We start from the raw sequence: 13,731 nt of genomic DNA, 5'->3' as shown, positions 1-13,731 counted from the left end.
AGCCTCACCAGGGTCCCAGGGATGTTCCCTAACAAGTAATGTTGTCAGGGCAGCCTTGTGCAAGGCTGGACCCTGGCCATACTGCACCCACCCAAAACCACCGCATCACCCTGTAACTCTGTAGTCTGATTCAACTTAAAAGGCGCTTCCCAGGCCAGGCGCGGTGGCTCACGCCTGTAATCCCAGCACTTTGGGAGGCCGAGGCAGGTGGATCACAAGGTCAGGAGATCAAGACCATCATGGTGAAACCCCGTCTCTACTAAAAATACAAAAAATTAGCCGGGCATGGTGGCACATATACACCACGGAATACTACGCAGCCATAAAAAGGAATGAGTTCACGTCCTTTGCAGGGACATGGATGAAGCTGGAAACTGTCATTCTCAGCAAACTAACACACGAACAGAAAACCAAACACCGCATGTTCTCACTCATAAGTGGGAACTGAACAATGAGAACACATGGAAACAGTCCCAGCTACTGGTGTGAACCCGGGAGTAGGAGCTTGCAGTGAGCCGAGATCGCGCCCCTGCACTCCAGCCTGGGCGACAGAGCGAGACTCCGTCTCAAAAAAAAAAAAAAAGGCGCTTCCCACAGGCTGCCAGAGTGTCAGGTCAGAGTACAGGTCAACAGGGAGCTTGACTGGGAGCTATCTCTTTGCTTTTATACTGCTTCCTGAACCAGGGTAGCGAGTGTTGGGGGTGGTTTAGTGCTTGTATTCCGCAAGCCCAGCTCATCACAGGCCGTGTTTGAGGTTTCTTGAAGTCTGTGCTTTAGCAGCTTCCTCCTCCACTGCAGGCAGAAGGCAGCAACTTCCAGTTCCTCCGGATCTGGGGAAGGTTCTCTCAAACCCTGGAGGAGAGAAAGATAATTCAGCACTGGGGGACGCTGTGCACTTGCCCAGTTTCAGCTGATTGGAGTCTTCCTGATGGGATTCCTCTGAGCGGGGTAGGGACCAGCTTTCTGATGTTCCAGCCCTAATTGTACAGGGATCAGGGAATCACATCTACAGAGCTGCCCTGAATTGCAGCCCACCCATTCTGAAAGAAGGAGCAAAATGCACCAAAGGGCTTTATATTGATCCCAGTGGAAAGTTCTGAGAATGTAGCTGGTTTTTAGAAATTTTCCCTCCACTCCAAGTTCTTCCTCCCTTTAGATATTACTTTATTCGGTTTGCTTCATGCAAAATATCCATGGGTCTTTAGGCCGGTGGCCCAAGCAGAGCCAGGACACAGGTGTATGCCACGGATGCTCAGCCCGGCTCTCAGGTTCTCTTGCATCCAAACAGTCCAGAGATGGGGGAAAGGCAGTAGTCCTGCCCCAGTGCTGTGGTTGGCACTGCGGGATCAGCAGAAAGCCATGGGCTGTGACCAGAGCTCGCGGGGAGGGAGAGACGCTGGTCCACAGGGGCCAGGCCTGAGCTTTTCTCTCAGCTTTCTTTATATTCAAGGAACTCTGGAACTTGTAGTTGAAATCTGCACATTTTAAAAATGTTTTCACTGAGCATGTTTCATCTATGTGCTATGAACTGAACTGGTACAAAGTTTCTTTAAACTTGAAATGAAAACTCTCATTCTATTTTCAACACCTCAACACACTAGACCACTAGTCAGGTCTGTGGCTTCATGGAGTTTACATTCTAAGAAAAGAGCCAGACAAATAAATAAATGCAAGGAATGAAAACAAATGTATATTTACAAACTGTGACGAGTGCTACAAAAGAATCATACAACATACTAAGACAGAGGAAAGTGAGTGTGATTTCGTTTAGCTATAGTGAAGGTGTGTCATCCCTTCTGAGGAGGTGGAACTTCAGTTCAGGTCTAAAGGATAACAAGGAGCCAGGCAGGGGCAGTGGAAGTGCAGGGGCAGGGGTGGGTCTCGCACATGCGGGACAGCACACACAGAGGCCCCAAGCAAGGTGTTCTGGTGGGCACTCAAATACTTTCTATTTCCAGCTTCCACTTACGATACGGAAAGCTGGCAAGAGTATTGTTCTCATCCTAACAAGGAGGAAAAGGTCAGATAATCTACAAAAACATAACTTTTCTTGAACCCATTAGAGAGCTAAGGTTGAAGGGCAACTAACTAGTTAGTTAGAAAAGACAGCGACCTCCAAGGAGAGACAGAGATAAGCACCGGCTTACATGGAACACAGCACAGGAGGAAGATGGGCTGGCACATAATCTGATGAGAAGATTTAATCCAAAACCTTAACAAACTGCTAACAGCCAAGAATAGGCTAGTGTGAGTGTGAGTGTATAGAACCCATGGAGCTACAACATAAGAAAAGTCCGCATCTATGTGTAGGGTTTTGTCTAGGGCAAAATGATTCACCTGCAAGCACACCTTCCATATGCGAACTAACCAATCCAGAGCCCACACCCCCAACCACCTCCTTCATCAAGCTCTGACATTCAGGGCTGCTAGTCACCTGCCCTAATCATCCCAAGGACGGCTAGAGACAACCCTATATCCCAGAGCCCGTTGAAATGATTAGATAGGAAAATTAAAATAATATGAGTGGGAAAAGTGGCCAAAAAGGACAAAAAATGGATAATTTTAATAAAGAGAAAAAAACTATTAAAAACAAATACTACATATAAGAAAAAACATGGTAACAGCTATAAAGAATGCTTTTCACAGGCTCATCAGAAGACTAGATACAGGTGAAGAAATGATCAGTGAAACTGAAGGTAGGTTGAGAGAAATTAGCCAAACTGAAACACACAGGAATCAGGTGACAGGTGTGGGAAAGGAATGAAGTTGAATATAGCCAAGGTAGGGTATGCTGTGTATGTCTCCAGCTTGCCACGTGTCTGTGGGCCTGTGACGCTGAGTTGTGGTGCGCATGTGTACCCCAGGCCAGCCCCCACTCTCTGAATCAGCACTTACCCGGAGACTCGCAGCTTCTGCAGCCCTCATGGTCTTGAAGACAGCCTGGAGGAGCTGCTGTGCATTTTCCACTAGGAGCTCTTCAGAGGACTTGCTCCTTGCCAGGGAGGCCTTTACACTTGGAAGTTGATGGAGAAAAGCGGATTTTACTCCAAGTAAGAGATGCAATCTCAAATAAGTACTAGGAGATTTTACAATGTGACTCTCTTTCAGAAAGCTGGGATGCTTCTGTGAGGACTGGGGACTATTCAGAGAAAGATTTTTTATTTTTTTATTTTTTTAGGACAGTCTTGCTCTGTCACCCAGGCTGCTGGAGTGCAGTGGCACAATCTCGGCTCACTGCAACCTCTGCCTCCCAGGTTCAAGCAGTTCTCCCATCTCAGCCTCATGGGTAGTTAGGACTATAGGCATGCACCACCACATATGGCTAATCTTCGTATTTTTAGGAGAGATGGGGTTTTGCCATGTTGGCCAAGCTGGTCTTGAACTCCTGGCCTCAAGCAATCCTCCCGCTTCAGCCTCCCAAAGTGCTGGGATTGCACGTGTGAGCCACCATGCCTGGCACAGAGAAAGAATGTTCTAAAGGTCTAAATTAACTTTTTAAAATACAAGTTTTATTTAATAAAATATGACAGTATCTATAAATTAAGAAGAAGTATGGGCCGGGTGCGGTGGCTCAAGCCTGTAATCCCAGCACTTTGGGAGGCCGAGACGGGCGGATCACGAGGTCAGCAGATCGAGACCATCCTGGCCTACACGGTGAAACCCTGTCTCTACTAAAAATACAAAACACTAGCCGGGCGAGGTGGCGGGCGCCTGTAGTCCCAGCTACTTGGGAGGCTGAGGCAGGAGAATGGCGTAAACCCGGGAGGCAGAACTTGCAGTGAGCTGAGATCCGGTCACTGCACTCCAGCCTGGGTGACAGAGTGAGACTCCATCTCAAAAAAAAAAAAAAAAAAAGAAGAAGGATGTTTTCGATGAAAATAACTGAGAAGCAGAACAAATGCCAACTACCATATCTAATGAAAGAGAATGAGAAATGTTGTATAGAACTGTTTTGGGGGCTAGGATTAAAAGTTCTAATCAGGTCACGCACAGTGGCTCACGCCTGTAATCCCAGCACTTTGGGAGACCGAGGTGTGCAGATCACAAGGTCAGGAGTTCAAGACCAGCCTGGCCAACATGGTGAAACCCCATCTCTACTAAAAATATAAAACTTAGCTGGGTGTGGTGGCACGTGCCTGTAATCCCAGCTACTCGGGAGGCTGAGGTGGGAGAATAGCTTGAACCCAAGAGGCAGAGGTTGCAGTGAGCTAAGACCATGCCACTGCACTCCAGCCTGGGTGACAGAGTGAGACTCTGTCTCAAAAAAAAAAAAAAAAAGAAAAAAAAAAAAAAAGAAAAGAAAAGTTCTAATTAGAAATCAGGCTCGTACTTCCTAATTGAATTACACATCTCAATGGTATTTGTTTGAAACTGAATGTAACTAAATTTAGTTAAACAAGTTGTTTTCTACCACTGAGAATGAAAATGCTGTGAAACTTAAGTGACTTCAACTTTGGCAAAATTTCAGGACTTCCAGATCCTTTAGAAGATTGACAGCTTGATAAATAAACCTGTGTTTAAAACAATCATGCCTTTTTATTGTCTGTATTTCGGAGACTGCCACTTCCTAGGGCTAGTCAATTCCTAGGGATAGTAAACGATTCACCTCTAAGCACACCTTCCATACGCGAACCAACCAATCCAGAGCCCACAGCCCCCAACCACCTCCTTCATCAAGCTCTGACATTCCAAGCCGCTAGTCACCTGTCCTAATCATCCCAAGGCCAGGTTCCAGACAGCTAGAGACAACCCCTAGACCCCCAGAGCGCAACAAAATGATTCAAACTAACCAGTCCTAAACCGCTTAGCCTGCTTTCCCTGCCTCACCCATTCCTTCCTGTGAAAACTACAGTAAATGTTCTTGCCCATGGTTCCTCCTGACTTCTGCCTTTTGACCGACCCTGGTGCTTCCCTGGTGGCCCTACATGGCATCTGTGCCTTCTGTTTCTAGGGATCTGTGAGTGTAACGACTTCCCCTTTCATGATGGTCATTTCCATGTCTGCGTGTTTCATATCCATGTCTACCTGATTAAAGCAAGTCTTAGGTACCCTTACAACAATACTCATATTTGCAATGCTAAAATTAATTGTAGTTGCTGTATCTTTGAGACAGAATCTCGCTCTGTCGCCCAGTTCGGCTGCGAGATCTCAGCTCACTGCAACCTCTGACTCCCAAGTTCAAGCGATTCTTCGGCCTCAGTCTCTTGAGTAGCTGAGATTACAGGCATGCACCACCATACCCAGCTAATTTTTGTATTTTTAGTACAGATGGGGTTTCACCATGTTGGCCAGGCTGGTCTGCAACTCCCGACCTCAAGTGATCTGCCCACCTCAGCCTCCTAAAGTGCTGGGATTGCAGGCACAAGCCACTGCGCCGGGCCCAGTAGCTAATCTTAAAAAAATGATGTGCCTGAAATATTATTTCCTGGAGAACAGAAGCCAGGTTTTATTTTTAATTTAAAAACAATTTATATGCCTTGATTTTGGCAATGCAATTTTTATGCCTTACAACAATTGATAATAGTTCTAACTATGCAGCTCTTCCATAAGAATATTACTAAATGAAGTTTGTTGTTGGTAAATGTGCCGCTGTAGAAACGAAGGGACTCAGGTTGAAATGAAACCTGATTCTCTAATTATATTACGATGTTCTAGATTACCAATAGGGAAGTTGTTATAAGGAAACAATTAATGAAAATTGCTCAATTCCAGAGTTTGAGCATATTGAATAGATTAACTTTCATATAAGCACCATGCTGGCATTCTTTTTCTTCGGCAGATGATAATTGAAGTACATTTACTTTGCAATTAATGTATTTTAAAATACAATTGTTTTTTGTTAGATATGATTAGTAAAAACACAAATGAGATTTAATGGTCAAAATTCAGGCTTTTTTTTTTTTTTTTTTTTTCATTTTTTTTGAGATGGAGTCTTGCTCTGTTGCCCAGGCTGGAGTGCAGTGGCACCATCTCAGCTCACTGCAACATCAGCCTCCCAGGTTCAAGCAATTCTCCTGCCTCAGCCTCCCGAGTAGCTGGGATTACAGGCACCCGCCACCACGCCCAGTTAATTTTTGTATTTTTAGTAGAGATGGGGTTTTGCTGTGTTAGCCAGGATGGTCTCGATCTCCTGACCTCATGATCCACCCGCCTCACCCTCCCAAAGTGCTGGGAGTACAGGTGTAAGCCACCACACCCAGCCCAGGCATTGTTTTAAAGTAAGATCAGTCCTTTGTGTTTGTAGATTAACCCTGCAGTGTTGGAAACACGGCAGTATCACTGGAGTCAGGGCCTGGCATTTTGAAGGGAGCAGAAACCAGTGTTAAAGGGCAACTTAAGTTCTAACACATTTAACTTTTAACAATTTCTTATGGTTACTTTATGTTCACACTTTCTCAGAAACTAGTTTCTCAGGTTAAATCGTTTTTTACTTTCTTGTGTATATTATCAGATATAATGTAGTTGTGAGAAAATGAGAAATGGCTCTAGCTTAAGTGTTTTTTGCCCTCTGTAATATTTTTAAATATTGTGAATATTTATTTAATATTTCCCAAATAAATGTAAACTCTTGGAGGATAAAAAATTTTAAAAGGCCGGGTGTGATGCCTCACGCCTGTAATCCCAGCACTTTGGGAGGCAGAGGAGGGACAATTACTTGAGCCCAGGAGTTGAAGATCAACCTGGGCAACATAGACATGCCTCGTCTCTACAAAAAAGAAAAAAAATCAGGGCCGGGCGCAGTGGCTCACGCCTGTAATCCCAGCACTTTGGGAGGCCGAGGTGGGCGGATCATGAGGTCAGGAGATTGAGACCACCCTGGCTAACACGGTGAAACCCCGTCTCTACTAAAAACACAAAAAAATTAGCCGGGTGTGGTGGCGGGTGCCTGTAGTCCCAGCTATTTGGGAGGCTGAGGCAGGAGAATGGCGTGAACCTGGGAGGCGGAGCTTGCAGTGAGCCAAGATTGCGCGACTGCACTCCAGCCTGGGCGACAGAGCGAGACTCGGTCTCAAAAAAAAAAAAAAAAATCCGCTGGGTGTGGTGGCATGCACCTGTGGTCATAGCTATGTAGGAGGCTGAGGTGGGAGGATCACTTGAGCCCAGGAGATTGAGGCTGCAATAAGCCATGGTAGTGCCCCTGCACTCCAGCCTGGGTGACAGAGACCCTGTCTCCAAAAAATAAAAATAAAAATAAAATAAAAAGAAGTATATTTTTTAAAGGAATGACGTCACCCCTACCCCACTCCCAGGTCTTGAGAAAGCAGAGCTACTTCCTACCTGGAGATGATGCGGAGCTGGTTGCTCATTGTTTGAACCTGCTCCACCGCACACAAAAGCTCCTGGGAACATCTTTGATCTCTGCAGTTCTTAGCAATGATGCAGATGAGTTTGGCGAAGTCTTGTCCAGACGTCGCAATTTTCCTAGCAGAGGTAATGAGCTGATCTTTGGTCTGTATCAAAGAAATGAGAGTTCGAATATCAAGAAATTGGTGGTAAACCAAAAAGTGTCCAAAACTTGCTTGGCACAACTTCAGCCCACGAAATAAACATATTTTAGCTTAAACCGTGATCTTCTGAACCTCCTCCAAAGGCTTCAAATCTTCCTGGGTTAGCAAGAAGTTTACTGTCCTGAAAGCCAGCAGAATGAGGTGGCAGGGGCCCATTTATCTGTGTGGGGCTGCTAAAGAGAAGGAAGCCCAGCCTCCTAGTCATGATCTAGCCCGTCCCCACAGAGGCTGGTGCCTCCACTAGGCTCAGAGTTAGTTTTCAGCAGGCCCAGGGCAGGTATGAGGTTCCTAGGGAGGGCCAGGTATGGGAAACATCCAGGTTGAAGGGGGTGGTGGCTGGAACCAAGGGCCAAAGGACTACAGTCACATGTAGAGCTTACCAGCTGGAAACTAATGATTCAGAAACTGTAGCCACCTATTCATTAGCTGATTTGAAATTTCGACCTTTTTGGGCCTCATTTTTCTTTACTTTAAAAGAGAGATTTGGACTAAATCAACTTTTCCATTCCTTTTCTTATTTTTTTAAGCAACAGAACCCTCTATTCAAATGAAATCTTAAACACAGCCAGGGGCAGTGGCTCATGCCTGTAATCCCAGCACTTTGGGAGGCCAAGGTGGGAGGATGGCTTGAGCCCAGGAGTTTGAGACTAGCCTGGGCAACATAGTGAGACCCCATCTCTACAAAAAAAGAATTAGCTGGTCACAGTGGTGTGCCAGTAGTCCCAGCTACTCAGGAGGCTGCGTTGGGAGGACTACTTGAGCCCAGAAGGTTGAGGCTGCAGTGAGCTATGATTGTGTCACTGCACTCCAGCCTGGGCAACAGAGTAAGACCTTGTCTCTTAAAAAAAAAAAATGGTGAATGTTGAGGCAACTAACACAAATAAAAGATAGGCTGCTTCAGCAAATATAGAGCCACACCAAAACCTCACCTCCTTGTCTGGGATGAGAGGGTAAGTAGAAATTGAGGAAGTAGAAATAGTCAGAAGAGGGAAACCCAGGAAACATCACAAGTCCAGGTTGCAGGATGGACTGCAGAGAGGATGGACTTCCCCTCCCAAAATCTGGTTCAGATGTCAGGACGGATGATGCCAAATGTGAATCCAGAAGGTATGAAAAGGGTTGTTAGTCACAGAAGGAGGCTTTCCTGAAGAGCAGGCAGACTACCCACCAGGTCTGACACGGCTTGAAAGAGCAAGGAAAGGAGACTGGCTTGGCTTTTACACTGGGCTGGGATGAGGGCTTCCACACATGGGCCAGGGGTTATGTGGCTTAAACTTCCCACTGGTGCCAAAGGAGGCCGAGTCTGGGCTTTCTTTATTTTATTTATTATTATTTTTTTGAGACGGAGTCTTGCTCTGTCGCCCAGGCTGGAGTGTAGTGGCCGGATCTCAGCTCACTGCAAGCTCCGCCTCCCGGGTTCACGTCATTCTCCTGCCTCAGCCTCCCGAGCAGCTGGGACTACAGGCGCCCGCCACCTCGCCCGGCTAGTTTTTTGTATTTTTTAGTAGAGACGGTATTTTTTAGTATTTTTTAGCGTTAGCCAGGATGGTCTCGATCTGCTGACCTCGTGATCCGCCCGTCTCGGCCTCCCAAAGTGCTGGGACTACAGGCGTGAGCCACCGCGCCCGGCCGAGTCTGGGCTTTCCTACTGGCTTACACAGATGGGGGCAGGAGGGGGACAGGAAGGAGTGGGGCTTTCCAGCTGTCAGCAAGCACGAAAAGCGGCGTCAGGCTATTGCAGCCGCCCTGCGGAGGCGCCTCCTAAATGCCGTTAAGAACGGACACTAACTCAGAGGGCAGGACTTCACTTTGCTTGCCCCATGCTTTTCAGTGGCTGGTCCTGGTGGGGAACCACTTCTTGGCTCTCTCTCCTCTGTGTGGCATGTGGCCCCAGCTCGTCCAGTCAACAAGAAAGCAACCCTAATAAACTCGGCATTAGAGGGATTTGCAATTCCAATCAGAAGGGAATGAGTACAGCCATGTCCAGTACCTAATTCTAAGCAATTCCAACCTCATGGCAGGCCAGTGGGAGAAACCTCTGGAAACAGGGAAAGCTTTCTTGAAATGCAGGACTCAAGCAGCTGTTCCCAAACTAGCCAGACCTGTACCAGGTCATGTGGCATTGTGCTGCTCCTTCCTTTTCAAAGACTGATGTCTTGGCAATCCCAAACCAAGACCCACCCAAGATACCGAAGGCAGCGCTAGTTGTTTACAACCTCTTAGGAGAATACGTGGGTCCTCATACCCTTGATAATTTGTTTTGAATTAGCAAGTGAGTCGTAAAACATATCTTTGGCTTCTCTTTGAATAAGTCTTGGGTCTGGGTGAGCTCTTTGCCTCTACTAGCTTTCCTCCTGTACTAAATGGCGTTTGGTTGCCTAATTTCAGAAGTATCGGTCTTTAAAGAATGAAAAGGAATACTAAAAGGACAGGAGAAGGAAGAGTGAGAGAGAGCCCCCTCCACCCTGTTTTCCCATATTTTATTTTACACACATTACTGCTGCAGTCCCCTAACCTGGATAATGACTGCAGGAGTGGCTCTTGCTTGCTGCTGGCACACAGGTGTTCAACAGGCTGACTGGCTGTGGTGGGGAGTGGTTGGGAGCAGGACAGGACAAGAAAAGGTCCATGTCTTAAGTGTAGTGGGGCTGCTGGGTTTGGCTTTGTAGTTACCTAGTCAGGGGATGCCTTGACACCCACTCTTCACTCCTGGACACCCCTCTCTGCCAGGGTGAGAAAGTGGGGCCCCTTGTGGCCCAGCCATGGATTTTGGAGCCAATAGAACCCAGCAGACCCACATTGGAAGGGGTTTCCTGAATGGCTCTTGGTGACATTCAATTGCTTCCTTTTAGTCTACACACTCAGTAGATGGACTTTTATTTTTTCCATGTTGGTGCATTGATATTAAACGATGCTTAACCAAATTTAATCAAGGAAAGGGATAAAGAGAGTTAGAACAAGCTACACATGATTGAAAGGGCCCCCAGAAGCCAGTGGGGAGCAGCCCTCTCCTCGCCAGGCTGTGCTGGTCCTGAGTAGCTATCCTTCAGGTGGCTGCAGTCCTTGTTTCCTCTATTTCAGGGAATTTGAAAAGATGTCAGGCCGGGCGTGGTGGCTCATGCCTGTAATCCCAGCACTCTGGGAGGCCGAGGTGGGCGGATTACGAGGTCAGGAGATTGAGACCATCCTGGCTAACACGGTGAAACTCCGTCTCTACTAAAAATACAAAAAATTAGCCAGGCGTGGTGGCAGGTGCCTGTAGTCCCAGCTACTCAGGAGGCTGAGGCAGGAGAATGGCGTGAACCCGGGAGGCGGAGCTTGCAGTGCGCTGAGACTGCACCACTGCACTCCAGCCTGGGTGACAGAGTGAGACTCCGTCTCAAAAAAAAAAAAAAAAAAAAAAATGTCAGTGCCTCCCTTCAGTTCATTCTTTTGGAGTATGAAAGAGACCTTGATTTTACTAAGTTGTAGATTTTGGAAAATTATCCTCGCTGGTGGAATAAGACAGTCTTTGTAACTGAGCCCTAAAGAAGAGAGGGAAAGAGACGTGAGGTGAACTTTATGATATGCCCAGAATGAAGACAGTACATAAAATGCTGAGTGCTGAATGGCCGCGCAGTGTGGCCCTTCCATCCTGGGAGCTGCCTAGGGCTACCCCAGCTCCTGGAGGGCAGCAGTTGGGAGCCCCGTGTCCCCACACCATCCTCAGTCCTCCCACCATCACGGATGGCTGAAGCCCAAGTACCAGGACACATCCTCTCCTTCTCAAACTCTGAGCCATCAGGAACACCTCCTTGGCCATCGCTCGAGTGATCCGGGTGATTCTGCTGTCCCTGTCCATGCTGCCGTCCTTTGGGAGGGGCTGGTTCAGTTCAGCGGGCACCACTGCTGTGGCTGGGCAGCGGGGGTACGGGGATTGGGGACTGCTTTGCTGCTGAAAGAAGACAACAGGCTAGAACTCATAAATTTCTGACACTCAGACCTTTAAAATACAGTGGAGAAGTCAATGTCCTTTTTATCTTTTCTTTTTTAAAGAAAAACCCCAATTTACCAATTCTAGCAGCTCTCGGCAATCTCCAAGTGAGAAGAGGAGATGAAATGATTCTCTATTAATTTAGGCTGCATTCACCCAGAATTTGTATAAACAGAAATCTGGCACACTTAGATCCCAGAAGAGATAAAATACCACATTTTGTTTTCCTCTGTAAATGTTCAGGCCTTTCATGGGAGAATGGAGTCTGTAGCCCCTTGAAGAAATTCAAGCATCTTTGAATGTTTTAACTTTGTGAGCCCAAACACTTTCATGTCAGTTATTCTACATGAAAGGGAATCATTGTTGCGAATAATTGTGACTTTTTTTCCCTGTTAACTTGGTTGTTGTTACTTTTTTTTCTTTTTTTTTGAGACAGAGTCTCGCTCTGTTGCCCAGGCTGGAGTGCAGTGGCACGATCTTGGCTCATGAAACCTCCGCCTCCCAGGTTCAGGTGATTCTCCTGCCTCAGCCTCCTGAGTAGCTGGGACTACAAGCACGTGCCACCACACCAGGTTAATTTTTGTATTTTTAGTAGAGATAGGGTTTCACTGTGGTAGCCAGGGTGGTCTCTATCTTCTGACCCAAGATCCGCCCACCTCAGCCTCCCAGAGTGCTGGGATTACAGGCATGAGCCACCGTGCCTGGCCTGTTGTTGTTACTTTCTAGCGAGAGAGAAAAAGAGCAGCCTCTGATATCCAGCAGTGGGTTGAGCACTCAGAGAGGTCAGGTGATTTTCCTACTGAACCTTTAGTGAAGCCTCCCTTAGGCCTTTTCTAGACCTTGGAATCAAGACGAGCTGCTCTGCACTTGGAGGTAAATCCAGTAACAAATGGTCAAGAGCGTCCTTGTCTCTAACTCACCCACTAGACCCTGATTTCTTCAAGGTCAGGGGCTGTGCCCTTGCTGCAAGTGGGGCAGGGAACATGGGTGGAAAGAACCTCCAGGCCCACCCCCATTCCTGCTTCTCCCCAAATTCCCCAAGGTAGCAGACTCATGCCTCAGAAGGGGAAAAGTTGTAGCTGTTGTAAAGTGCAAGGTCATGAATATGACGGTAGACTCTATCTAAATTGGGAGATAGAGGTTCATGATTCTATTTGCTCTGAAGCTATAAGTACAGCAAATATTTCACCAAGAAAGGAGTGGAAATCAAAGGACACCTGTGCCAGCCCTGTGGAGAGACCTGCTGGGTGCATGTGTCCCTCACCCACACCTTGTTAGTCACTGTGTCCTTGTCATCCTCCCTCACAGTTGAGCACCCTGGAAGAGCACTGAGGCTAATGATGGTGGAATGAGAAAACTCATCATCTGTGGGCAGGTTGGGATGCTATGGTTGGATAAAGTTGGGTTTTCCCCGCCCAAGCTCATCTTGAAATTGAATCCCCAATGTGGCAATGTTGGGAGGTGGTGCTGGTGAGATCCAATGTTTGGATCTGGGGGTTGATCCTTCACGAATGGATGAATGCCCTCCCTGGGGTCAGGGGGTGGTGAGAAAGTCATTGCTCCATTAGCTCCCTCCAGAGCTGGTCATTTTAAGAGTCTGGCACCTCTCTCCACCCGCTTCCTGTCTCGCCAATACTCACTGACTCCAGTTCGGCTTTCCACATGACTTGAACCAGTCTGAGGCTCTCACCAGGTGCAGATGCCCGGTCTTAAACTTTTCAGCTACCAGAATCATAAGCCAAATAAGCCTCTTTTCATTATTAGCTATGGAGTCTCAGGTATTCTGTTATAGCAACACTCAGTGGACCAAGACATGGATGGATCGTACACTTTGGCTGTAGTTACAGAGCTCGGATGGGTGTTTAAGTGGGCAGCTGTTATGTGACAGATGAGAGGACATATGTGCGTCTGGCACCAGGACATTGCAGAGGATGGGCTCTAAGTGACCCGCCCCGGAATGTGGGTGCATCACCTTGGCACTTGGCCCCAAGCGTGGTCCAAGCATCCTGATTTCTCACATTTGACTCAGAAGTTGTCCAGATGCCGAGAACAACCAGCCAGATGCAACCAGCCAGGTGCATAGTTGGAGCTGGGTGAAGAGCATCCACAGAGAAGGCCTACCTGCAGGCTGCCTCCCTCTCCAACCACACAGTATTCACTTCCACATCAGGAGCAAATCTAAATCTCAAAAGCGCTGGGAGAACCTCTAGGTTCAAGCTCATCTCAGAGCTGTTATTGCCTGGGAAGTTC

The 13,731-nt window shown here is 47.2% G+C and overlaps 1 protein-coding gene across 1 annotated transcript; it reads right to left on the bottom strand.

Annotated features, from left to right (window-relative positions):
* Positions 1-518: 518 nt before the first annotated feature.
* LOC103877235 (vinculin-like) lies at positions 519-11,943 on the bottom strand. Its single transcript, XM_031655362.1, has 4 exons — positions 11,254-11,943; positions 7,279-7,451; positions 2,896-3,013; positions 519-852 (listed from the first exon to the last, which is right to left on the bottom strand). The coding sequence occupies exons 1-4, from the start codon at positions 11,347-11,349 to the stop codon at positions 664-666; spliced, it is 576 nt and encodes a 191-aa protein (XP_031511222.1). The 5' UTR covers positions 11,350-11,943; the 3' UTR covers positions 519-663.
* Positions 11,944-13,731: the final 1,788 nt, after the last annotated feature.

The sequence above is a fragment of the Papio anubis genome, chromosome 14 (assembly GCF_008728515.1).
Source record: "Papio anubis isolate 15944 chromosome 14, Panubis1.0, whole genome shotgun sequence".
Lineage (NCBI taxonomy): Eukaryota > Metazoa > Chordata > Mammalia > Primates > Cercopithecidae > Papio > Papio anubis.
Note: the sequence above shows the minus strand (reverse complement) of the source record. Positions and strands in the feature narration are given on the sequence as shown.

Excerpts from the sequence above, each read along its gene's own strand:
- LOC103877235 (XM_031655362.1), bottom strand. The coding sequence starts at position 11,349 with ATGGACAGGGACAGCAGAATCACCCGGATCACTCGAGCGATGGCCAAG. Across the intron at positions 7,452-11,253 it reads GAAGGAGAGGATGTGTCCTG|ACCAAAGATCAGCTCATTAC; the intron begins GTACTTGGGCTT and ends TCTTTGATACAG. Across the intron at positions 3,014-7,278 it reads CAGCTCCGCATCATCTCCAG|TGTAAAGGCCTCCCTGGCAA; the intron begins GTAGGAAGTAGC and ends TCAACTTCCAAG.